Source organism: Colias eurytheme, chromosome 23 (genome assembly GCF_061535395.1).
Source record: "Colias eurytheme isolate Ceu_HAF_F1 chromosome 23, ilColEury1 Martin Lab GWU primary, whole genome shotgun sequence".
Lineage (NCBI taxonomy): Eukaryota > Metazoa > Arthropoda > Insecta > Lepidoptera > Pieridae > Colias > Colias eurytheme.
This window is the reverse complement of record NC_143002.1, coordinates 4338769-4365111: the sequence shown is the minus strand read 5'-3', so window position 1 is coordinate 4365111 and position 26343 is coordinate 4338769. Positions and strand designations below refer to the sequence as shown.

The 26343-nt window shown below is 33.7% G+C and overlaps 4 protein-coding genes across 4 annotated transcripts; 2 read left to right on the top strand and 2 right to left on the bottom strand.

The window, feature by feature from the left end:
- The first annotated feature begins 211 nt into the window (after positions 1-211).
- On the top strand, positions 212-1252 carry LOC149898253 (uncharacterized). The gene is made up of 4 exons (XM_090115621.1): positions 212-384; positions 459-564; positions 653-745; positions 836-1252. The coding sequence occupies exons 1-4, from the start codon at positions 287-289 to the stop codon at positions 1250-1252; spliced, it is 714 nt and encodes a 237-aa protein (XP_089971747.1). The 5' UTR covers positions 212-286.
- A 1-nt stretch (position 1253) lies between these two features.
- On the bottom strand, positions 1254-2684 carry LOC149898252 (glycerate kinase). Its single transcript, XM_090115620.1, has one exon. The coding sequence runs from the start codon at positions 2682-2684 to the stop codon at positions 1254-1256; it is 1431 nt and encodes a 476-aa protein (XP_089971746.1).
- A 772-nt stretch (positions 2685-3456) lies between these two features.
- LOC149898251 (telomerase reverse transcriptase-like) lies at positions 3457-5693 on the top strand. Its single transcript, XM_090115413.1, has one exon. The coding sequence runs from the start codon at positions 3483-3485 to the stop codon at positions 5616-5618; it is 2136 nt and encodes a 711-aa protein (XP_089971539.1). The 5' UTR covers positions 3457-3482; the 3' UTR covers positions 5619-5693.
- Positions 5694-6057: 364 nt separating this feature from the next.
- Tsf2 (transferrin 2) lies at positions 6058-21357 on the bottom strand. The gene is made up of 16 exons (XM_090115412.1): positions 21191-21357; positions 20879-21078; positions 20616-20738; positions 20012-20173; positions 19005-19138; positions 18491-18657; positions 16700-16844; positions 16023-16211; positions 15560-15662; positions 15132-15314; positions 12993-13163; positions 12070-12239; positions 11139-11282; positions 10210-10397; positions 7249-7408; positions 6058-6718 (listed from the first exon to the last, which is right to left on the bottom strand). The coding sequence occupies exons 1-16, from the start codon at positions 21228-21230 to the stop codon at positions 6448-6450; spliced, it is 2550 nt and encodes an 849-aa protein (XP_089971538.1). The 5' UTR covers positions 21231-21357; the 3' UTR covers positions 6058-6447.
- Positions 21358-26343: the final 4986 nt, after the last annotated feature.

Below are 26343 nucleotides of genomic sequence, written 5' to 3'. Positions count from 1 at the left end.
TACGGTTATTCCCCAAGTTTAAGATTTTGGACTGTTGTAAGTTGTTAGATACTGTGTTTGATACCCTGACTGGTTTATAGTCTTCTTAGGTATATTACAGTATTATATTATATTAATTATTAATATTACAAAAGGAGCGAATATTGAACGATGACGGTGATGTCTTTTAACCAGTCAATCATCACTGTCAAAATATGTCAAAAAACAAAAACATAACCTCCCTCAAAATGTTGATAAATTTTGTGACAAATAAAAATTAATATTTAAAGGTTTTTTGGATATAAAAATGAATGAAAATAGGTCCGATTTTTTATTTAAAGCAGCTTCAGTACTGTCACGGCCAGTAGAAAATAAAGTCAACGATATTCTCAAAAGTTATTACTTGTATGTATATCAAAGTTTGTTGAGATGTGATCAAAGAATTATCATTATATATTTACGTATATTTCAAATTATAGGATGCGATGTCCAGAATTCGTCTCCAACTATGACTCTAGCAGCAGTTTAAGCAAATTAAGATGTTCCCATTGCTGCTTAGAATGGAAAAGAAAGACAAAGTGTAGAGTGTGTATCTTTTAATATTATGGATGATGATTGTTAAATATTATACAGTAAAGCATACACTGTATTTATATGAAACATTTGATTTCAGATTAAATCAACTAAACTAAGCAAAAAACAAAAGCAAAGGATAAAAGCGAGTACTGACCCAAAGAAACAAAGTCTTCTTAATTCTAATCAACTGGTGTGTATGAGAAAGAATCTTATTAAATATATCCGATTGAGAATAATCAATAATCATATTATTTATTATATTTTAAAAATTTGCTTTCAGGAAAAGATATGTTCATTTTGTGGACATGTTACTTCAATAGATATCCCAAAATTTAACAAAAAGGTGAATAAAAAGGCAATTATAAATCAGAGGGAAGACAACAAAGTAGAAAGTCCAATCCAGCCAGATAAAAAACTTCCAATTAAAAAGCAGAAAGATTTATCAAAAAAGAAAGAAGCCCCATTAAATTCCATGAAGCCATTAAATGTTTACAGTAATACTTCTGACATATTTTCTTTGAAAAATGAAAATAATAAACTCAAATCAACTGTTAAAACCGAAACAATTAAAAACAACAAAAAGAAAAAAGATAAATTTGCTGGGTTATGTCAGCGAGCAGTTCTAGCATCTGCTAAAATAAAACAAGAGAAGGATAAAAACAATAAACTTAATTTATTTTTAAAACCATCTTCATAAGTTATTTTTTTATAAGGATTAAATGAATATCCATCACATTTGTGTTTGTATGCCCTGTAATAACATGTAATTCTCCATTTCTGAACTGTTTATAGAATGAATAAGAGTCATTATTTTTTAAATAAGTATCAACATCTAGATTTTCTTGTTTAGAATCTGTGACTAAATTCATGTAGCCTATAGCCCCTGCAGCATCTGTTGGCCCATCAATGCCATCTGTGCCAGCACTTAAGAAAAACACATCAGCATTTAGATGATTCTTCTGGTCATGTAGTAATGAAGAAAATTCTAAAGCCAACTGCTGATTTCTACCACCTATTCCTGATCCTCTAACTTCCACAGTTGTTTCTCCACCTAATATTAGGCAGATGCCTTCATTGAAATGAGCATCTAGCCCAACTATGTTATCATAAGAGATAGGTAAATCAATTTTATCAAGTCCAGATTTCAGGGATTGGCAATCTATTTTCTTGTTCATAAAGTCACAGAATAGTGCAGTCATTTTAAGATACTCCTTAGCAACATATTTAACGTTCCCTGTTATTGTATGAGAAAGGTCTAACGCAACATACCCTAAATTCTTTGTTTGTGATTTTGCTGCTTCTATACTCAATTTATTGGAACCAATAATGTAGTTGTGTACATTATTATCTGGAAATGATGGACTATCTTCACTTTTTTCTAATACATGTCTAATAGAAGCAGGCAGGTCATCATATAAATTATATTTATATATGATGTCCAAAGCTGCTGTTTTTGGGTCTTCATTTTTCACGGTAGGGCCACTTGCAATAAGATCTAGGGGGTCATTTACAATATCTGATAATATTAATGTTACAACTTGAGCTGGTTGAGCTTGTAGCGCTAATTGTCCACCTTTTATATCTGATATCCTTTTTCTCACAGTATTTAATTCTTTTATATCTGCTCCAGCATTTGCCAACTTTTTTACTAATTCTGTTTTCTCTTCTAATGTTATTGGTGTCTTGGGCAAGGGGAGTAGAGCTGATCCTCCCCCAGATAGTAAAACTAAGAGAAAGTCCTTTTCAGTGAGACTTGAGACTAAAGTTTTTATTTTTAAGCTGGTATATTCCGCTTCTTTATCTGGTAAATTATTTTTAGCACCCTCCAAATAGGTTAATAATGTTTTACTAGTATCACCACTTTTACTCCCAACAGGTACACTGATTATACCATTTTCTATTTTAGACCCAAATATCTTTTCTACTTCCAAAGCCATATTTTTTACAGCTTTTCCAGCTCCAACTATATATAAATTTTTATTTTTCAATGGATGGTCACAGCCAAAAATTTTAAGTTGTTCTGTGGCTGAGTTGTAATTTATAGTCTTTCTAATGAAGTTTTCAGGTAAAACCGGTGTAATACTGCTTTGAAATATTTTAAGCAGATGTTCAAATGTATGTTTAGCCATAGCTTTATTTTAAAGTACCTAGGTCCTGTAAAGAAAATGAAATGATTAAGAATAAGTGAATGAATATTGAGGTAAGAATAGGTAATTAATTTACTTACAGAAAAAAACTTCAAACCCAATATGATCTCATTCAATATACAGAGCAAAATAAATAATGTAGTGATCATAAAATTAAAATGTTTCTTTTTATCTTAAAACCAGATATGATTGTTATCAAAAACACAAATACACATACTTCAAATACCTAACCCACAGACCTAACCTTACTTATCTCTAAACTTATTCTTACTGATTACAGTTTTGTGATACATAAATTATAATTATAAAAAAATAATTATTGCTCTTATTGATCTGTGAAATAATAGTAAAGTGAACTTTGATGATATTAATTTATTTAATTAAACATATTCGTTGGTACTATAGATTTAAATTTTACCGCCAAAAATTCTGATATCGATATGTCAAAAAGTTAATAAATTTTTTTTTTCAGATGGTGTTAAAGCGTTGTTAAAAGTATAGAATTCGTATCAATACCGAAAACTTACTTATTATACCAATAATATAATAAGTTAATATATATTTATTTTATTTATTCCATCCATGATGACATTATTATATTCCTTAAAATGGAACGTCTACTTACTACCCCATCCCGTAGAGCGAGAATCCCCATCCGCAAGTCGCAACACATACATGTTTGAACAAGTCGCCGCAAAATTTGAATTAAAGCATAGTGGTCGCTACGAAAGTGAGATCTGTAAATTGTAATATTGTAGTCAATATTAAGATATTATTAAAATGATTGGTTCAGTTTGTTTTTCTTACAATTTTCTTAATAAACAAAATGCTAGATCATTCAATAATGTTTTCTGTTTAAAAATATTAAAAACAGAAAATCATGAGAAGTTTCTTTATACCATTTTTCAAGAAGACTATTCGGTAAGTAAATTACCGCAGATTATTCGCGAGATATTATCACGTTTGAGGATTAATATTAAAAATAATTGTGGTGACGACTTTAAAAACTTTTTAAATAATAAAACAAGCGGCAAGTCTTTGGAAATTGTTGATAAGAAACTAATATTAAATGGATCTATACTGTTTATGTTAAAAATTATGCCGAAATTGTTTTTTGGAAACAATCACAACATCAAAATATTTAAATCGTGCATTAGAAGAATAATTTATAGCATGAGAAAGGAACATATATTTTTTGGAAAACTCCTTGAAACCTGGGATTTCACGGCTGAAATGTGGAAAAATTTAGGAGTTGCTGAATCTGAATCTCAATATATTTTAGAAACTATTTTGATGTGGGTATTTCGAAATATTTTATCTGCATTTATATGTCTAAATTTCTATGTTACAACTTGTAAAGTAGACTCGGACGAAAACAAGCTCCATTATTTCTGGATTAATGAATGGCAACGATTTTATGATAAAGAACTATCAACTATGAGGATAAATAATATAATAACCAAGTATGAACCGTATTGTTTAGGAAAAAAGGTGAAAATAAAATATATTTTGCAAGAGCGAGTTGATATAAAACACATCAGTAAAGAAATACCCAAACTTCATCTCGTACTAAAATCTAACAATGATTTTAGGCCGATTGTGCGATATAAAAATGGAACTTTAAATAACACGGAAAAATATAAAATAAAAGAACGACTTGCTTTTCTGAGAATATTGCACGGAAAGCAAAATGATAAGCTGGAAGCGCAATTTGCCGCGCTTCATTCGTGTTGGATGAAAAATAATAAACCGAGATTGTATTTCGTGAAAACCGATTTAAGTAATGCTTTTGGATCGATAAACAAAGCATTGCTCCAAAAGATAATCTCCGAAAAATTTAGTCTGATACAAAAATCGGATTTATACCCTCTACATGTAAAAAATAAGTTTGCTCTACAATATAAGGAAATGATGGAAGAGCTTAAGAAACCGTTGCTCATTCGTGCTGGATCCACAGTATATGAGTGGAAAGCTGGACTAGTCCAAGGATACAAATATTCGCCAGCGTTATCCGAGCTATATTACTCGTACATGGATAAATTAATTTTTTCAGAACACATGAATATATCAGATAATCAAATAAAACTATTTGTCAGAGTCGTTGACGATTATCTTTATATAACCGACGACATTGATGATGCACATAGTTTTCTGAAGTCGTTATCCAAGTATAAAAATGTGAATTATAGTAAAACTGCCGTTAATTTCGAATTTCCAGACATAAAAATGTGCGAGGAAATAAATTTTCTGGGATATACATATAACACGAATAATTTAAATGTAAATAGAGCCAGTAATATTTATACTGGACAGATGTGCTATAAAATAACTTTTTCATCTGCAATAGAAGACATGGAAAATTTTATAGAGAACAGAATCGGTCAATCTGGAATTCCGTTAAACGATCACATCTTTAATTTAAAATACAACGACGAAGAAACAATTTGGCGTATAATTTTTACATCATTTTGCGTATCGGCAAATAAATTTTGTACAATTTTGTCCCTACTGTGTAAGGAGAGAGACATGTTAAAATATTTGACACTGTACAAGAAGAAAATCACTGTAAAATTATGTAATACGATGATTGAAGTGTTATTGAAAAATAAACCGCATGACTATCTCTTTGTGTATTGTATAAATCATTTTCGGTATTTATCGTTTAAAGCCTTGTTGTTATGTGCGAAAAAGACTCCGAAATGTAGTTCACTGATACCTTATATAGATGCTGAATTATCGAAAACAAATTGTATTTTTGGGAAATGGCGGGAGCATGCGTGTCGAATAGAAAGTTCTGGTGAAATCGGACGTCCTGCTGTCAAAATAGTTTGTAGACGACCAGACCTCAGAAAAATTATGAAAACATTTGACGATTTACCTGCTGGCTTTCAGTGTTATAAAAATATATTTGTATAGCGTATTTTTTTAATTATTTGTGTCAAGGAAATTGAGTGTTTTTTTTAGAAATAAAACTGGAAACTTTGTATAAAATTGTTTTATTGGCGAAACATAATAATAAAGTATGTTTAGGAAACCCTTTGAGTCATGATTTAAAATGGACGGATTAAATCTATGCTATAAACTAATATCAGGCACTTATCATTGGATGGATTCAAATATATTTAAACTTATTGAAAATATAAAACACAGTGCTTCTTATATAATAAGCAAAATATAAAATAAAAATACGAGATTCAAATTAACTTTTGTACAATTAAGTAAATCGTGCTTACTTATTATTTATAAATTGCAAGCAACATTTGTAATACCTATAAAAATGAATCTCTATTAGATTCCATTGAAAAATAAACATCATTAGAGATGTTATGTGCGTAAAGACACAAAACTTTAAGGACATTGGTTTAAGAAATATTTCTAATCTTATAAATTAAAAATATATAATATTATCAATTTGGACAGAATCTGATCAAAAGTACACACATTTCAAAGAGAAATTCAAAATTCGTAAAACATTTCACGAAATACATATTCCAATCAAAATAACATATTACAATTTATTGACGGTTCTAGCTGCTCGTGGAAGGGACTTGCCCGCAATTTTAAGTAAATTGAACACTGGTTGAAGAAATATTAGTTCTCTATAAAAAAAATTGATAACATAATATTTAGACCTTTTTCTTTACAATCATCTCAAAACACAATGCCATAGACAAACATAATATGTTGTCTATTAAATGGTATTAAGATTTATTGATTACAAAATATTTTGGTACTTTTTTCCTAATCATCTTAATAAAGCGAGCATAGACAACGCAAAAACAATGCCATAGACAAACACATATTCTCTATTAGCATGGGACAAAAAGTCTGGATCCGATGCGATATAATACGACGCATGCGGCGCGTCACACGAAACAATTCTAGCCGCCCGTGGAAGCGATTTGCCCGCGATAATTTCAGCTGATCGCTTGTAGTGTGGCAGGGGCTTTAGACGGACCGCTGCGTCGCTGAATATTAGGTCGGCGTATGGCGGTTGCGAGTAGAACATGCTGAAGCTGGAAATTTGGTGAAAAGTTTGTATTAAAAGTATAAAAATCTTATCTTAATCTTAATCTTATCTTAATACTATTATAAAGGCGAAAGTTTGTATGGATGTTTGTTACTCTTTCACGTAAAAACTACTGAACCGATTACAATGAAATTTAGCACACATAATATAGAGGGTAACTTGGATTAACACATAGGATAGGTTTTATCCCGGAAATCCCACGGGAACGGGAACTATGCGGGTTTTCCTTTGAAAACGCGGGCGAAGCCGCGGGCGGAAATCTAGTTAAGGTAATAAATAGATAGCACAATATATTATGCCATATTTAATAATTATTATAACTTTTACGAGTAACAATCGCTTTAATCAATTGAAACAGAATTTATATTATGTTGAAAAGCATAAAAGTTTCAAAACAGTATACAATAATTTTAATTTGAAATCGTTACATTACAATAAGTGATCGGAATTCTGCTTTGAATTTTTCTATTACTTTTATATTACTTAATATTTTCACTAACAACACATAAAACTCACCTAAAATCATCATTAACAGTGGCGCCATAGAACTGCTGCGCGTACAGCATGAGATTAGAGAAAGTATCCAATTCTGTGTGATTAGCGCGTCCCATGAGCACTGAACCTGGGACTTTACCGAGGTTACAGTTCTTGTATTCGTGCACTTTAGCTCTGGTGCCTGTAATGTACATATTGTTATTATTTTCAAGTGATGATAAATATTTTTTGCTATTTTTAACAAAATACGATATAAAGAAAGAAAGAAAGAAAGAAAGAAACATTTATTTGGCTCCATGATACAATGAAAATAATACAACATAAATTTAACGATGTAAACACAGATAACAATTTGAAAAAAAGAAAACAAGTAAACAAATAAAATCACGATATGCAACAATCTTATTACTACAGTAAAATAAAAAATGAAAAGTAAAAATTAATAAAAGAAACAGTATGTGGAGCCAAACCAGGTAGCCACTCAGTATATGTTGCAACACAGTTACAACACTGATTTTCAGTGGCCCCTCTTTGTAGTGATTGGAGCGGCAGTACGTTCGCAAATATATTACAGCTAATTATAATATAATATGTAAAGAAAGACACAAGATATACATACACATAAATAAATTTCACATTTTTGAACAATAACAATACATAATAAAGTAATACCTATACAGATAGAATGATAATATACCTACATAATATAAAATATGTTATGCCCTATCTAATCTAATATCTAATATTCTAATATTCTAATATATATTATAAAGGCGAAAGTTTGTAAGGATGTATGGATGTATGGATGTATGGATGTTTGTTACTCTTTCACGTAGAAACTACTGAACCGATTACAGTGAAATTTAGCACACATATAGAGGGTAACTTCGATTAACACATAGGATAGTTTTTATCCCGGAAATCCCACGGGAACGGGAACTATGCGGGTTTTCCTTTGCAAACGCGGGCGAAGCCGCGGGCGGAAATCTAGTGAGAAATACGCAACTACACGCAACTAAGGTTGGATTTTGAACTCCTGTAACAGGTGTTTTTTATATTTATTTTTAAAAGAGTGTAATGTGTTGGAGTTGAGTATTGGTGGTGGAAGGTTGTTCCAACACTTAGTTGCGGAGTATTTGAAACTTCCCCTGAAAGAAATTGTGAAACTCCTCGGCATGGCGAGTTTACGAAATGAGGAACGGGTCTCATAGGCGCTGCCTTCCCCCATCCAGGTTAGTTTGTCGTATAGATATTTCGGGGCTTTTGTTATGACCACTCCAAAAAGGAGTGACGCGAGGTGCAACCGCCTACGATATTCCATTTTAAGGCACCTAGCCTCTACAAGGTACGGAGTAATATGGGTCCTGGGAGGAATGTCCCAACAAAAGCGCGCACACGCGTTTTGAACACGTTGTATTGCATTCTTGCTACGGCATAATAACCTGGGACCGTACATAACGTCAGCATAGTTGAACTTGGAGAGTACCAGACTCTCACAGAGTCGGATTCGTACATCGACGTTTAGGTGTTGTCGAATACGATACAGGAGCTTAAGACGATAAAAACAATTAGCTATAGTTGTGTTCACATATTTTTCGAAACGAAGGTTTTCATCGAAGATCACTCCTAAATTTCGAGCCTCATTTACTCGTTCTATAGAATTATTTTCAATGAAAATAACTGGGTTCTCACACTCGATCCTACGGACCATATTAGGTGTGCCTAAAACCATATATTTTGTTTTGTCCTTATTAAGCACCAGTGAGTTCTCGCGAGACCAAGCTGATATACGATCTAGATCGCTGTTAAGTTTTGCGGTTGATGCTGCTGTCTGTGAGGGATCAAATGAAATATATAATTGAATGTCATCAGCATAGGCATGGTACTTACAGTGCTGTATACAATCAAAAATATCGGCACTGTAGAGAATAAACAACAATGGACCGAGTATGGATCCCTGAGGTACACCCCTGGTTACTGGTGTACACTGAGAAAATGAAACTGATCCGTCCTCCTTGTTCACGGCAACCGTTTGGCATCGTTTACCACTGAGGTAGCTACTGAACCACGCCACTGACTGCGAACTGAAACCATAGAATGTTAGCTTGGATAACAGCAATGGCACATTGAGAGTATCGAAAGCACGTGAGTAATCTAACAACACCAACAACGTACCCTTGCCACCATCGTGCGCGCTCAAAATATTGTCCAGCACGTCAGTCAACGCCGTAGCCGTACTTCGGTTCTTACGAAAACCGGATTGTAATTCAGGCAATATATTATTGCCCTCAAGATACGCCATCAATTGCTTATGCACAACTTTTTCAAGCACCTTTGACAGACATGGTAAAATGCTTATCGGGCGGAGGTCTTTATCAGCTAAAGGATTTTCTTTTTTGGGGATAGGTTTTACAAGTGCATGTTGCCATAATGCTGGAAAGGTACTGGATGATATAGAACTGTTAACAATGTCCGTTAGCACCGTTAAGGTCATAGACGTTGTTAGATGGAACATATCTAGTGAGATATAAGTTATACGAATTAAGTAAATTGACAAAATAGAAATAATTTAATAAGTAGTCACTATCTGCTTAAATTTCTAACGAAATATTCATTAAATTTCAACAACTTTAAAAATTTAGATTATTTAGATACTGGAATTAGTGCAGTAATTATGGTACTTTATATTATTGCTTATAACAGTCGTATCTACCAGTCATTGCACCTAATACCTTGGCACAGAACAGCTGCATGTCTTCCACAATAGACCAGCAGCCGCCACCTCCCCCCGCTGTCACGTACCGCGTGTCACACAGTACCCCCCCCGCACCACTTCCCCCGCTGCTCTCGACGTGCTACACTGCGTGTGCGCAGCCCCCCGCCCGTTGCCTCGCACCTCTTCCCCCGCACACACAGCAGCCGCAGGCCGCAGCCCCACCCCTCCCTTCCCCTCTACCGTCACCACTGCCGTCTGCCACTCACCGTCGGGGCACAGCAGCTGCAGGTCGTCGGGCAGCAGGTCGCGCGCCCACCAGTCCCGCCGGCGGCCGGCGGCCACCTCGTGCGGCGCGCTGTGCCGCACGAAGGCCGCATGCCCGCCGCCCTCCACCATGCACCGCAGCGCGCCCGCGTGCCCGTAGTACGGCTCGCTCGCGTCGCGCCGGCACCGCCTGCACACACACACACGACATCATTACCTCACACACATGTTACACGCGCGTGTACTGTGTACACTTCAGTCACAGAATACATAATAGTAGCTAAACGCTACAGAACGGACACTCTCCGCCTCCCGCCAAAATTAAACACCTCACCTCACCCCGCACGATCAGACTAAAAATGGTCCACATTTTTCCGTAAGGACGATACGCAACGAAGATTGACAACATTAATCAAATTGACTTAAAGTAATTTTATTATTTTGGATTAGTGATTATCGTTTTTCGTAGAAAATGGTTAGGTATTGTGCTGTTTACGGATGTATTTCATCAGAAAAACGCGAATTTTTTTTTTACGCTAGTCACAAATGTGCTAACCATAAAGCGTTAACACACACATTTGCAGTCTCTACAGTGTGACTGTCAAAACGATAATTTTGTATGGAGTGTCCGGGGTGTGCTTATACATTAAGCAATCGCACCCTACGTTCCAAGAGACTAATTGAACACGCGCGTATACACACAAATTGAGTCATACAGTTGTGTCATATTTGGACCATTTCAACATGAGCCATCTAGCGTGCACATAATTAGTTCAATGCACGTCGATAACAGTATCTTAAATAAAAACCTATTACAAAAATTCAACTTCACCATCGACCGTCAAATATAAATATTACGAAACAACATAATCACATACAATACACACCACAAAAACATCCCCGATTTTTTTTATCTATAAAACAAACTCACCGGAAAGAAGCGCCATGACACAAGTGGCACAGATTATCGTGCGGCACAGTACCCGAATCCACGTACTCCGTGCTCAGGGAGCCGGGCGCGCACGACTTAGCGAAGTATTGCGCTGCTGCGTGCGCTCCGTCACACCCGTATGGCCTGTTATTTGTCACTTATTATTACCAGTAGAACATAATATGATGATGTAGACCAACTTATTATTACAAGTTGAACATAATATGATGATGTAAACTGTAAAGTGTAGACCAACTTATTATTACAAGTAGAACATAATAATGATGATATTTGTAACTTATTCTTACAAGTTGAACACAATATGGTGATGTACACCAACTTATTTTTGGAGTTTTGGATATTAAATTAACATCTGTGTATTCATTTAGAATGTAAAAACTTTTACAAGTAAAACTTATAGTGATATGAATTAACTTATTTACGGAATTTTACATAATTATCCATCAGTCCCCGGAATCACAGACACAATAGATAATCTATTGTGTCGCGCCCCGATCGGGGCGCTCGGTGGTCAATGGGTTAAATTAAGATCTGTGTTATAATGTAGAACGTAATATTTACGTAACGTAATATTTCTCTACTAAAGTCATCTAGATATCAAAATCATTTGTGGTATAATTTTTTTAATTTAACTTATAATATTTCATTAATGAAATTGTACCGGAACTTTTTCCTTACACAAAACACCAGTTATAACAAAATTTAAAGCCACTTTTTTATTTCAGAGTCCAAACAAACTTAATTGATTTCTTATCTACTAAAACAATGATTTTTTATAGCTATTAACATAATATAACAACCGCACACATTATTTAAATTAAAAAAATATATATATAAATTTCAGCCAAATCAGGTCAGTGTTAAAAACGTAATAAAAATTTTTTTAATTAAACAATTTTTGTATTTATACCTGATCCATCCATTAGACATCAAATACGCGAGCGGGTATATCCAACCCGCCGCCATTCCTATACCCGTGTGACATGTATTCTTTCCTCTTAGATATGTCAGATCTGTGTCCGGATCTTGCTCTTTGGCTACAGCCACTGCGTAGTACCAGCTATGACCGCTTGAATACACCTGAGTTCGAAAATAAACATGTTAGTATCCATGTATTTTTAACAATTTTTCCATGTTGCTACAAAAAACTGCAACACTACACGCTTAAGAAATAAATATTATTATAAAAAAAAAAAAAACAATATCACACCCTGGACACTCCATGCAAAATTATCGTTTTGACAGTCACACTGTAGAGACTGCAAATGTGTGTGTTAACGCTTTATGGTTGCCACATTTGTGACTAGCGTAAAAAAAAAATTCGCGTTTTTCTGATGAAATACACCCGTAAACAGCACAATATCCAACCATTTTCTACGAAAAACGATAATCACAAATCCAAAATAATAAAATTACTTTAAGTCAATTTGATTAATGCTGTCAATCTTCGTTGCGTATCGTCCTTGCAGAAAAATGCGGACCATTGAGGCATGACTGATCGTGCGGGGTGAGGTAAGTGTTTCATTTTGGCGGGAGGCGGAGAGTGTCCGTTCTGTAGCGTTTAGCTACTACATATTATGTATTCTGTGCTATAACGTCAGCCCCCCTAGTCAAGTGGCTTTCTGTTAGCGTAGCGTTCAATAGAATAGACTACGAATGTATGAGATTGACGTAGGCTGTAGATAAACGTATCTACAGGTTACGTCAATCTCATACATTCGTAGTCTATTCTATTGAACGCTTCGCTAATAGAAAGCCACTTGACTAGGGGGGCAGGACACAACCAATCCGAGCGCGTTCTAAATTCAAATTTTAAACCTATATAACCCTCACCTCTTGCATGAAAGGCACCAGTCGGTGCTGGTACGCCGCGTGGAGCATATCAGCTGCGTCCAATAATGCCATATCCGCCGTGCCATCTGCGATAGCACGTTCGCAGTGTCTTGCTGAATGTGCTCTCCAACATATGAGTACGGGTGAAAGGAATGCCGCTTTTAGCGCCACCTGGTATGGGATATTACGTTAATTTTGAAGAATATGGAATTTTGACGACATATAAAGCAAATAGTTTTATCTACTTGCATGAAGGAAGAAAAAGGAAAGATTTTATTTTTATAAAATATGAATGAACAGAATATAGGGCATAAGGAAGTTGATACGAATTCAGAGGATTCAATGTAAGTATCATTATTTATCGAGTATAAAATAAATATACTGTAATACAAAGTTCAAAGTGATACATAAAGCAACTGCTAACCACGAAATAAAATAATAAATGCAGCTGTCTAACAACATGAAAAATAGGTTTATGTACTTTTGGTATATAATACGAAATAAACAAATACACACATCAAACACATTTAGCAATTACACCACTCACATGTTTGCAGCTCCAATAATAGTTTTTATTAAAATTTTAAAAGACACTTTAGTACATAAAAAAAATGTTTTATATTTAAAATACTTAAGTATGTGAATACAATATATAAATTTATTCTGTTTTTGCAGTGCTTCTCCTAAACGACTGAACCGATTTTAATACATTTTTGTGATGAAAAATTTAGAATATCTTCATCCTTCAATTCACACGCAGTTTTAAAACTCCTGAAAGAACTCCAGTAAGGAAGTGAGATAATTGACTAATAAATCACTTCAATAATGGGGCAATCAGCAGTCTAATGTGGAGCGATGTCTTCTTGTAGTGTAGCTGTTGTTCAAATGTTGTTAATTTTACACAATACTTATAGACTACAGGCCCATGTTGAAAAAGTTATGAGTCATTTGAACCACTAGGTGACCTATCTAGAACGATATAAGAGCATAAAATAATAAGATTCAGCACTTTGCCGTCACTTGTAAGCTGAGTGCAGATGAGAATTCGAAAGTACAGGTAGAATTTTTTTCCCCTGGTCTCCATGATTTTTATACAACGTTGCGGAATAATAAATTAAAAGCAGTATTAAAATAGTATGACACAGATGCCGTACAAAAATGGTGGTCCACAAAGCCGGAATTTATTTTTATTTTCCGACAATTATTGCCGGGGTAAATTTGGTCATTTAATTTTGTACGGCATCTATAGTTGTCTAATATATAATTTATGATACAGATACATTAATAATATGTTAATAAACTTCTATTGGCTTATTTAAAAGTACATATCAGTAGCGTGTAGTAGGTACATAAACTTTAACAAACAATATATTCAGTATAAATTAATACATGTATAATCTTTATACCTATGATAGGTACATATATGTATATTTTTTATAAATAAATCTTTAATGTGCAATATATTATAACATATTCCGATTTTAATCATAATAACTGGACCGCTATATTGCTCCTGTATAATAAAAAAAGACGTGTGACACTCGGGGACTGCCGCGGTAAAGCTATTGCATGCTATGCCTTCAAGCCACACCTCCGCGCCCGTCCCCGTGGGGAGCGTGAGGTTTTTTCGTTACGGAATTTCTCGATTCGGTCCCCGCGCTCAAGGCCCGCAATAGAAGCTATGCAATAGCTTAATAAAGTTAATATTTCTACCTACCCGCATTTTAACACACTTCTCCATTTCGGGATCACTAGTAACACATAGCACAGCCCGTTTCACCGGACAGTCTCGTATACCGATCACGGCTTTCTCTGCTTGTTCACCCACGTATTTACTATTGAGAATTTACTCTACCAAGTAAAATTACTCTTTCCTTTCCAACATTATTATGCATTCTACTAAGGTTATAAATGCGAAGTATGAGGATGGATGTTTGTTACTCCTTAACGCAAATACTACTGAACTTATTACAATGAAATTTCGTATGCCTGTAGCTGAAGACCCAGAATGAGACATAGGCTACTATTTATCCCGGAAATCCCACAGAAATGGGAACTTTGCTAGATTTCTTTGAAAACGCGTGCGAAGCCACGGGCGGATATCTAGTAAGAAATACATATATTTATTTATCCACCTACCCGCATTTTAACACACTTCTCCATTTCAGGATCACTAGTGACACATAGCACAGCCCGTTTCACCGGACAGTCTCGTATACCGATAACTGCTTTCTCTGCTTGTTCGCCCACGTATTTATTGTTGAGTATGTGCTGTGCAGCTTGTTCCTCTTCTTTGAGAACGCGGAAACTTATTGTTGCGTCCTGGGTGTCAATTAATTAGGTAATAGAATTAAATATAGTGTGGCATAATAAATGTGCTTCAATATTATGAATGTAGTTCTTGTAGTGTACAATTTTAATTTTATCATATTGTTCTGTATCTGTTATTTTAGTCAATGATAATAATGAGGTAAATATAAATATATATATTATTGTTATCTTGCATTTCAAACCAAACACTAGAATTAAAAGTTTCAGTAATAAATCAATTTCGGAAAAAGTCTTACCTGCAATAGCAAATCAGTAGTTCCTTCTGATTGAAACAGTTTAAACGGTAGTTCAATGGGCTGACCACGCCCATCTACTCTTGGCTTGTATGGCGATAATGTACTGAAAATGTTTTGCTTATATCAAAATGTAATCATAATATAGAAAACAGATTAGTATACAACAAATAATAGAAAAAATGTTTTATAATAAAAATCATTCGTGTATGAGGCACTAAACAACTTAACAAAGAAATTATATTGTACTCAGCATGTTACTGCTAAGGTATTCTGAAGTACCCAACTTTATGCTTATATTCTAACAAACAATATCTATAGTTAGACGCAAAATAAACAGATTTTAATTCAAAACTTTTTGCTGTTATGTTCATGAATTTATTAAGAGCTTTTGATTACATGCCCATTTGAACAGTATTGATGTAACTTTACATTCTTAATATACTACTATTTTTCTAAGTTTTACCTGTCCTCATCAGCCTGTCTATCAAACTGGTTTCTTCTAAACTGATCGAAATACCGCGCTTTCTCCGTAGTCGAAGATAACCAATTCCCATACGCGTCTTGTTGATACGCGTCCGTTCGATTCGACATTTTGTTCATTGGATTCGGTTCACCGTATAGTTCTACTATTTTCATTATTAGGTTTTGGTACCTGTTAACAAGTATTGTTGGTTGGATATAAGAAGATTTTGTGTAGAAATCCTAGTTAAGTTTGTGGTAAATTGTGTTTTTAAAGGGGGGTGTCCCAAGGATCACTTCTGGGATCATTGCTGTTTCTAATTGACATAAATGTATATTATTAATATTTAGCAAATGCGAAGAGTCCTTTAGATTTATATTACTGCTTGGAGGGAATAATACACAATATTATATTAGCTAACTATATTATAGAACTTATTGATATTTTAATTGGTATTATTACTTTGCTAAATTAAAATTTTTATAGATATGCATTTTCAGATATTTAACTTGAAATAAAAGTAATGAGTATTAAATGTCACATTGGAATTGATCATTAATCATTATATTATGTTGCATTGAATTGTGTTCTTGATTTATTTCTCCAATCCATTCTTCTATTTAATAAAATTCGCATTTATATGATTGTCTATGTAAATATGTATCATATTCTATACATACTTAGCCCTCTGTGCAGATGTAGCAACACTAGATGTCAACACTGCATCTGCCGGGACTCGACCCCAGTTACATGTCTCCCAAGACGTTACTGACGCGCGAGATCCATCACGACATATCAGTTCAAAGTCTGATTCTGTTACCCCACCTGTCACATTAAAATACATATTTATTAAAACTAGCTGTGCCCCGCGGTTTTACCCGCATTGCTCCGATCCTATTGGTCCTAGCGTGATGATAGAGACCATATGTTAACCCGGCCTGTTAGTAATATTCATGCAAAATTTGAAGTAAATCCATGCAGTATTTCTTGAGTTTAACCTGGACATACATACAGTTTTGACTTTGGTATGATTTTATTATATGTTTAAGATAAGTTTTTTCGCCTATTACTTTGAGCTATGCATATCTTAAATGAAAGGAAGGAAAGAAAATGACACCCAGTCAGATACGATTCTGTTATATATCTATGAATGATAATTTTTTTTTTGCAAATTTGTTTGTTAAAACGGGTAGTACCTTAATCGCCATAAGAAAAAGAAATTCGCTATTGCAATGTTATCCATTATGTTAGTGACCGGTGCAATATTTTAGATGAGATATTAGTTTTAATACTTCAAAGGAAATACTCGAGAATGAATAATGATTTTTTTTTTACTTTATGTTATATTATTTTTAGCACAATTACATTACTAGAAGTATGCTAGGTAAAATGCTGAGTGCAATATTAAAATAAGTAGGTTCTACTTATGTCCTAATCATGACAGTAGTAAAGTATTAGTGAAAGCTTTAAGTATTATTTTAGTACTAATGGTTGTAAATTTTTTGTTAGTTTGCCATTTCCTTTTACGCTAACCTATGCAATTTGAATAAAGCATATTTAAAGTACTACATATAATTTATTTTAATTATTCAGATACAGAATATATATAAAAGCTCCAAAGTAAACCACACCCACAGCTATCTAGCTATATAAAATTAGCGATCAAAGCATACATTTTTGTTTTCACATACCACCACCAAAGAAACCACAAGAAAAGAAAGATAGTAAGACCTCCTCTGAAGCAATCCAATCTACTGTTGGAATCTTCGAACCGTCTATAAGAAGAACAACTGATAGACAGCTAGAAAACTTCCACAGCATTCGGTATATATTGCATCTGTTAGTAGGAAAATTATTGATGTAAGCATAGTGAAATGGAGAAAATAACCATATATATAATTTATTTATAGCGACCAAGTTTGGTAAAATTGATATGTTGATATTCCAAAATTAGTCTCAAGAGCCATGCAAACTCGTGATTTCTCTAAGTTTAAAGTAAAAGTAAAAATTGGCAAAATCAGTTTCTCCAGATTAACAAAGAGTGTTTATTTCTCCAAACATTTGACTCATAAGTCATAACATTGCAGTATTACTGCCATGTATGTTGCTTATAAAATAAGATCTTCTGAAGTGTAATTAGTAAGTCCACCTTCGCCATGAAATATACAGGGTGGATTTATGAAACGGGTCAGTAAGGTGGTTAAATACTGACCCGTCGTCATAACTCCAACCTGTACATTTAACAAACTGTTCATTAAAATGTATGCAATATTATTAATACAGAACATATTCTTATCATTTAGAAATTAAAGATTTCAGTCGGACAGTCTCCCCGTGACCACGATCGCTGCAAAGTGTGCGAAATGTCGGGATAAAATGAATAAATCGCATTTAATATCAGTTAATATCTTTAATTTCTAAATGTATACTCGCGTAAAATCAAACAGGTGAATACTTCTTATTATCCTTACCCAAAATCTTGTGCGACAATAAAGTATGTTGTATAGTGGTATCTCTGACAAAGGCAATTTCTCCTGTTCCGTTACTAACGAGGCATTTTAGCGCTCCTTCATACCCCGCGTATGGATCCGCTAATGTACAACGTATTCCTGGACCGCCGGTACATAGCTTGCATAACCTAGGAATTAATGAATAAATGAATGAAGGTGAAAATTGTAGCGGAAGTTGTTTAAATGAGATTTTATTAAATATTGAATCTATATATGTAATAGAAATGAATCGCCAAACGTGTTGCTAAGGATAAAACTCAAGGACGTCTCTATCGATTCGGCGTTATTACGTTTTTGTTAAGACGCAAGGAACGTTATAACGGATAGAAAACACAAAAAAGGAGCAATAGGGTAGCAATAAATTTCATTTTTTCATTATTGTACTTTCTAATAAAAATACAAGTTAATGTTTTTTTATGTGCTATTGAGAATATAACAAGAAATATTTTTAACTAAATATATAAAATACACTCACTGGTCAGGATTATCTCCAATAGGGTTGTACATATCTTTCAGTGAATTAGGTGCACAAGATTCACCAAAGAACTCAACTGCAGATTTAACATGATTGTTGCAGTCTGTTATTTTTAAACCACCTTCTCTGATAAGCTAAAAAAATATGATTCAAGATGAATTGAACTGATGTTAGAAACAATGCAAAGTAAGAAAATTTATGTAACAATTGAAATTGTAAATTTTGATGAGCAAAAGCCCATTCTAATATAATACAATAAATTTGAATGATTGCTTTATTTGTGTACTGGAAATGTGTCAAATCTAGGAATTATATACATTTCCTAGAAGTTGTACATATACTTTTCATATTGCGTTAGGAAATTACAAAACGAATGTTTTGTGCATATATTATAATCAATAAAACACGTGCTTAAACTGTAAATCAAAATAAAGATCAAGTTTCACAAAATTTAGTTTTTGGAAGCACCCTAATTGTTAAGTTATTGTAGTAGTAGACGATTCGAAAGTGCTACTAAATAGTAGTCTAATTGAATAAATGAATGTTTGAGTTTGAGTTTTGTATTCCTCAATAGTGGGAAACGCCCTAAAGTCGATTCTGGCACTCGGCTGGCCGCGTCACGCTTGCTTCACTCAGCTCCAGCGCTAAATTACCAACAACCAAACACTATTGTTGCTTTGCTAAACCATTTTAACATAAAAAAACAGTACATTTCCCCTCGCTAGTTATTTCACAAATATTCAATAATTCTTAGGACAACATACATTTCCTAGGAATTGTATAAAATGACAGATCTAATACATTTCTGGTAACTTATGCATAAACCTATGGACATTAATTAGTTCTACTTAAAACCAATGCAAAAGCAGTAACACTGAAATGGGAAATTGAAATCTTGGAACTGGTTTAACTATTTTGAAACTTACTACTACTTAGTTAACTGTAGAATTTTCTGCTATAAATGAGGATATTTTTAACACTCAATATTTATTTATTCATGTACTTACCACATGTACAGGCATCACCCATCCAGCCAGCGATCCCACACCGGGGAAGCAGGCTCTCGCTCCTCGGAGACCAGCCAACCCGATACCAGGTTGCACATGCGGTAGGGCTCCCTTCTTTACCACTGCGACTGCATATTGATATGGTTCGCCAGCACCATAGAGCTAAGCATAATAATAATAGTTTAAAAAAAATAAAAAACACGCTTTTTATAGAAAACCAAATAGAAAATCTATTGTGTCGTGGACCGATCGGGCAGTTCAGGGCTCAATGGGTTAAATGTTTCTTTGTTTTTATTTTATTTCGTGTAATATACAGTTGATTTATGGTATTTTTGAATTTAATGTTTGGTTTCTATTTGGGTATACTTATAATGTATTAGGTTTTATGTTAAAGTGTGTTGAATCTATTTACGAGTTTTTTATTTATTTATGTTAGTGTGAAGTTATGTTGAACACATTTTAATGTAGGTAGATATTAGTAATATAATTTGCATTTGCCATTCATTAAGATAAATTGATTACATTTCTTTGAATTTTTTTATTTGGTAAGTAAATACATAAACTTAAACAACAATGAAAATAGCAATTTCTGAATTTAACATACCTCTTGTAACAGCGGCACAAGGGAATGGTATCGTCCAGCGACATACACCTCGCCTGCGTCTAAAGCAAGGAGGGACGCATCACCCTGGTCCACCCATGTCATACATTCCTCTACATCAAACGCCTGTAACAATATGTTAGTAAATCATGGAACTCTAATATAAATAGGAGAAATACTTCATTTTTATTTATCAGTTAAAAAGTAATTTATGCATTTGATGTTTGGAAGCATACAAATAAGTTCATTGGAAAATAGGTACTTACCCTTTTACATTCAATTTCAATGAAATCTTTCCCAAACAAACCCTTGTCCTGCAACACGGCTTTCGCTAGTTTTTCGCATTTCGTTTGTTCTGGTATTGATGTTGTACACCAAGTGACCATGTCCCTGCCTTCGACTTTTTCTTCTCTGTGAATACCATTTGAAAGACTTTCGCTACCGTAATAACTACTTCTTACGGTTGCTAAAAACAAATATTAATGGGTTTTCAACGTCCTACAGAAACTTTTAATACATTATACCGAAATGAATATATTCCACGTCCATGAATCCAACAGGTTACTCAAAAAACTTACCAATTAATAGCGATGATAAAATTATACACAAGGTCCACATTTTTATATGTTTCTACACGAACATTTTGTTTATTTCAAGCAATTTTTTTAAACTTTTTGTGGACACACCCGAAATACTGAATTGTCAATCGTTTGAAGCCGCTGCCCGCTTTGTTGCTGAGATCAATTTTCTGTCAAGTGTCAAACACAAAACCAATTCACCAATGAGCATCAAGAATTTTGTGTCGCTGGTCAATAAATCTGCGTTCATACCAGGGGGTGTCAACTCTATACGTCGAAACAGCGACATACCTACAAGGGCTATTTCAAGTGTGGCGATAGTTAAAAAAAAAAACGGGACGTAGTATGCCAGACTAAAAAATTTCATTTTTCATACCACTAATGTCAAGCTAATGTCACTTCTGACTGATGACGTACTGACAGACTGACTATGACCAAACAAGATGGAGGAGTTGTTTGTTTTGCCGTAGCGTCCTGTTGTGCAAACTGCAATCAAAGATAATTAAAACACTACGATAAACTGTTTTGTTGTAAGTTTTTTTGTTTGTTTCGACTCAGTGCGATCTAAATATCTTGAGATAGTGACTCTGAATTGTGTGTTGCGAGATATTGACTCAGTTTATGCGTTTTGAGATAGTGACTGTACCTACCTACCTGTGTTTTTTGAGAAATTGACTCTGTTTCTGTTTTTTGAGAAAGTGACTCTGTTTGACTGTTTGTGTACATATTTCGAGAAAGTGACTCTTAGAACGTGACCATGTCGTCGGTAATAAACGCCGAAAGTCGACGACGATGTTATAAGTGTGGACGTTCACCGGCTGAGGACTCACTCACTACATTGTTTCGCTTTCCTAAACCCGGAAAAACGAACACATTACGGTATGTATTCATATAATTTATGATGAATTACCTACATATTGAATATTGTATGTATGAATTGTATCAGGGCTTCGGTTCGAATACTTAATATAATATAGTAGTTTTATAACATTTAGATTGATTCTGGTTCACTATCAACCATCCTATTGTCAGTTTATTTTGATGTAGTTATAATTTTGTTTCAGCTGTGAATTATGGGCAAAGTACTGCTTTCCTGATAAACAATACTGGTCACCAGAATTCCAGAATAAACTTCATACAGAACATAAAATGCTCTGCAATAGACATTTTCCAAGGACATCATTTAGTGATTACCCGGAAACTTCAAAGAAGCTTCACAGATTTGCAGTTCCTAGTGACATCAAAGAGGTAATTCAGTTATTTATTTAGTACACATAATATAACAAATATAATCTTTTAAAATTGTCACATAATATTAAGTTTATAGATGTAGTTAGTAGTTTCATATTAAAATGTTTGCAGTATGTAAAACAATAAATGTTGGTTCAGAGCTCTATGGGATATACTACTAATATTATAATTAATGTGAAAATTCATGAAGATGTTTGAAAGCTTATTACTTAACAAATCTTAAACGGCTAAGCGAATTTGGATTTAACCTGTCACTCAGAAAGAGCATAACCTGCTTAAAATATAAGTTAGTCTTTATCTCAGGAAAATAAACAGTTCCCAAGCGATACACAATAAGTTTTCTGTATTAGATAAGCCAGCCCAGCTGGAACCGCATGCAAAGCCTATAGAAAAACAAAGGTTATATAATGTTTAAGGGATTTTGAGATTGTATGTTAGATTTTACAACTATTGTTGTAGTAGTAGATTATGATTATTACTACTACAAAGTTTTTTTACTTAAATTTCAGGCTGAACCTCAACCAGGTCCCTCATATTGTCAGGTGCAAGTTTTGAAAGATGTGACCAACTGCTATTCTGAACCAAAACCAGTACCAACCTATAAAAAACCAATACTTGAACCTCTACCTGGGACTTCGCATGTGTTGCATGCTTCATTTGAAGAAAATAAAGTGCTGAGTGAAATTAGCACTCCTCAGACACTAACAAATGAAAGGCAAACTAAAACCCCAAAAGAAAAATATCTTTTGGCAAAATGCAGAAAACATTTCAAACATATTTGCCAATTGCGAAATAGAATAAAAAAATTGAAAAATAAGGATATTCTAAAAGAATTAAATAAAAACGAGTCAGTTGATAAGTTAATGAAAAAATTGACTCCTACATTTGCCTTGTTGCTGCAAGCACAGATAAAAAACATAAAAAAAAAAACCAAAGGAAGGAGATGGACAACAGAAGAAAAAATAACAGCACTGAGACTATATAAAAGATCACCAACTTGTTATAGACTGATGAGAAGATTGTTTTGTCTACCAGCTCCATCTACCTTAAAATGTCTTTTGAGCAAATTCTCCCTCGAAGTGGGAGTCAATAAATGTATTTTCTCTGTGTTAAAAAGAACAGCAGAACTTCAATGTGCATCTGACAATGAATACATCATCATGTTTGATGAGATGTCAATTAAAAAAAATATAAAATATAATCAAAAGACAGATACAATAGAAGGATTCCAAGACCATGGACTTCAAGGCAGATCACCAAAATTAGCAACACATGCTCTAGTGTTCATGTTAGCTGGCATAAGAAAAAAGATTAAGCAGCCTGTGGCTTACTACTTATCCAGCGAGTATGTAACAGCAGACCGTCTAGCAGTCTTGATAAAAGAGGTAATGTTATCAAAACAATCCAAAATACTAACATTAAAGCTACCTATCTAATAAAACACAGAACTCCATTTTACTGTTATCTTTTATCTTTCTGAAATATTCTGCACACATATATTTAGAAAAAAGTAATTTGAAACATAATTATAATGTTAAAGAATAATTTTAGATATGTACTGAAAGTAAGTAATATCATAACCCAAATCAGTTTCCACAAATTAAAATAAATAATCATGTGTGTGTATTATTAATTTGTCAATTTTTTTTAGATAATACGTGAATGTCGTCAGGCGGGTCTTAGCATAGCGGCAACGGTTTGCGACATGGATGGGGTAAATCGACGAGCTTTGTCCATCTTGGGTGCCACTAGTGAAAAACCCTCCATTACTATTGATGATATAGAGATTATCAGTATGTATGACCCGCCTCATCTTCTTAAGTGTTTCAGAAATCTATTTCTGAAATACGATATCCAGTGCACTACACAAATTACATCAAACAACAAAAGTGGAATAGGTAAGAACTAATATTATGTGTTCTCATTTAGTAGATCATAATAATGCTAAATACCTACACATTAGTTTTTTTTTAATTAAATGAACTTCTTTATTTTAGGTGTTGCAAAATGGAGCCACATAAAAACTTTTTATGATCTGGACAATCAGAACCCCAATTTTGTATTTGCTCCAGGCTTAAAATTAGAACACCTCAATCCAAACAGCAAGCAAAAAATGAAAGTTAAATTGGCGGCACAAATCTTAAGCCATACGGTTGCTGCTGGGATGTTGGCGAAAATTTCAGAAGGTATATAAATAATATAGTTTTTACTTTTTAATAATATTATTTCAATCTATTAACAGAACTCTGTTTTTTGGGGCTCCATACCCAAAGGGTAAAACGTGATAGTAAGACAGTTTAAATTTTCACAGATGATGTATTTCTGTGGTTGCTATAAAAACAAATACTAAAAAAATAAATATTTAAAGGGGCTCCCTATACAACAAACATGATTTTTTTGCTCGTTTTTGCTCGATATTTATAACGGCAACAGGTAGACGCTTGAAATATTCACAGAATATTTAGTTACATATTCACTTTAAGAATAAATAATTAAATTAAAATAAAACAAAAATTAAGGGGGCTCCCATACAACAAACGTGTTTTTTTTGCAGTTTTTATAGATAATGGTGCGAATTCCTTCGTGCGCGAGTTCGACTCGCACCATGCCGGTTTTTTTTTTATTATTCGTTAAGCAAATAGTTTAAATACATTTTTACTTTCATTTTCAGGAGTACTGACTTCAGAAGCAGCTGTAACTGCAGGTGTTATTTCAAAAATGGACAAGCTATTTGATTCTGTCAACAGCGACTCCTCAGATTTGCGCCGCGGGAAAATACATGCGACTAATTTAAAAGAAACAACACCACATCTCCAGTTATTTAAAGAAATGAAATTATTTTTTAATACTTTAAAATTCTTAGGCTGCACACGCACACCGCCTTCAAAAGAAGGGTGGGTGTGGACTCTGAATGCAGTCGAACTTTTATGGAATAAACTACGTACTAAACATTCAAATGTTCAAAGTCTTGCCACCCGCAGACTACAGCAGGACCCATTAGAAAACCTGTTTGGCTGCATTCGGGGTAATTGTGGTGCTAATTACAATCCCACTGCTGGACAATTTGTTGCAGCCTTAAAAACTTCTATGTTAAGCAACCTAGCTCACCTAAGCACTGGAAACTGCGAAAGCGATTACTGCGAAAGTATAATTGATAATTATAAAGAGATATTGACCAAATCCACAAACATATGCACAAATGATACAATTTTACAAAATTTTTCATATTCCTCAGATTTCTCTGAGGAACTTGAAAATGTATGTACTGCTGAACCATCAACTGGTGAAGCTCAGGCATGTGCATATGTTTGTGGATTTTTAGTTAAAAGACTTGATTGTACCTGCACAAACTGTCTTAATATTTTAATTTCTAAGGAAAAAGGGTCAGTAGAACATTTATTTATTCAATTTAAAGAATACTCCGAAAAGCAGAGCTTGAATTATCCCCATAAAAATATAATAAATTATGTGGAATCCTGTGCTTTGGTGGCAAACAGAATGCTTGAAGATATAGGACACGAAAAGCAAGTACTTAAAAGAGTAAAAGAAAAAATTATAGAATCAGTTGATCATGAGTTTTTAAAGGCTTGTCCAGCACATTGGGAAAAAAATCTCAATTATTTTATTGACAATGTATCATATATTTGTATAAAGAGGCACTGTACATTAAAAAATCGTCAGTTCTCAGAAGAAGCTTCGAAAGCTTCCTTAAAGAGAAAAATTGATATTTTAAAACACAAATGAAATTGAAAAATAAAGAAAATTATTATAATTCCTGAGTTTTTTTTGCTAATGTTAATGTAGGTCATGTTTTTGAAGTTACATTTTTCTTTCTGGTTGTGCAATAGAAATGAAAAGTTATAACAAATTAGCATAATATATGACGTAGGTACTACGTCATA

Bases quoted from the DNA above. Each gene is read 5' to 3' on its own strand.
- LOC149898253 (XM_090115621.1), top strand. From the start codon at position 287: ATGAATGAAAATAGGTCCGATTTTTTATTTAAAGCAGCTTCAGTACTG. The intron at 565-652 runs GTGTGTATCTTT...ATTTGATTTCAG, and splicing joins AAAGAAAGACAAAGTGTAGA to ATTAAATCAACTAAACTAAG. The intron at 746-835 runs GTGTGTATGAGA...ATTTGCTTTCAG, and splicing joins TTCTTAATTCTAATCAACTG to GAAAAGATATGTTCATTTTG.
- LOC149898252 (XM_090115620.1), bottom strand. From the start codon at position 2,684: ATGGCTAAACATACATTTGAACATCTGCTTAAAATATTTCAAAGCAGT.
- LOC149898251 (XM_090115413.1), top strand. From the start codon at position 3,483: ATGATTGGTTCAGTTTGTTTTTCTTACAATTTTCTTAATAAACAAAAT.
- Tsf2 (XM_090115412.1), bottom strand. From the start codon at position 21,230: ATGTGGACCTTGTGTATAATTTTATCATCGCTATTAATTG. The intron at 20,174-20,615 runs GTATGTTAAATT...TATTATGCTTAG, and splicing joins TTGTGCCGCTGTTACAAGAG to CTCTATGGTGCTGGCGAACC. The intron at 12,240-12,992 runs GTGAGGGTTATA...TTTCGAACTCAG, and splicing joins TGGTGCCTTTCATGCAAGAG to GTGTATTCAAGCGGTCATAG.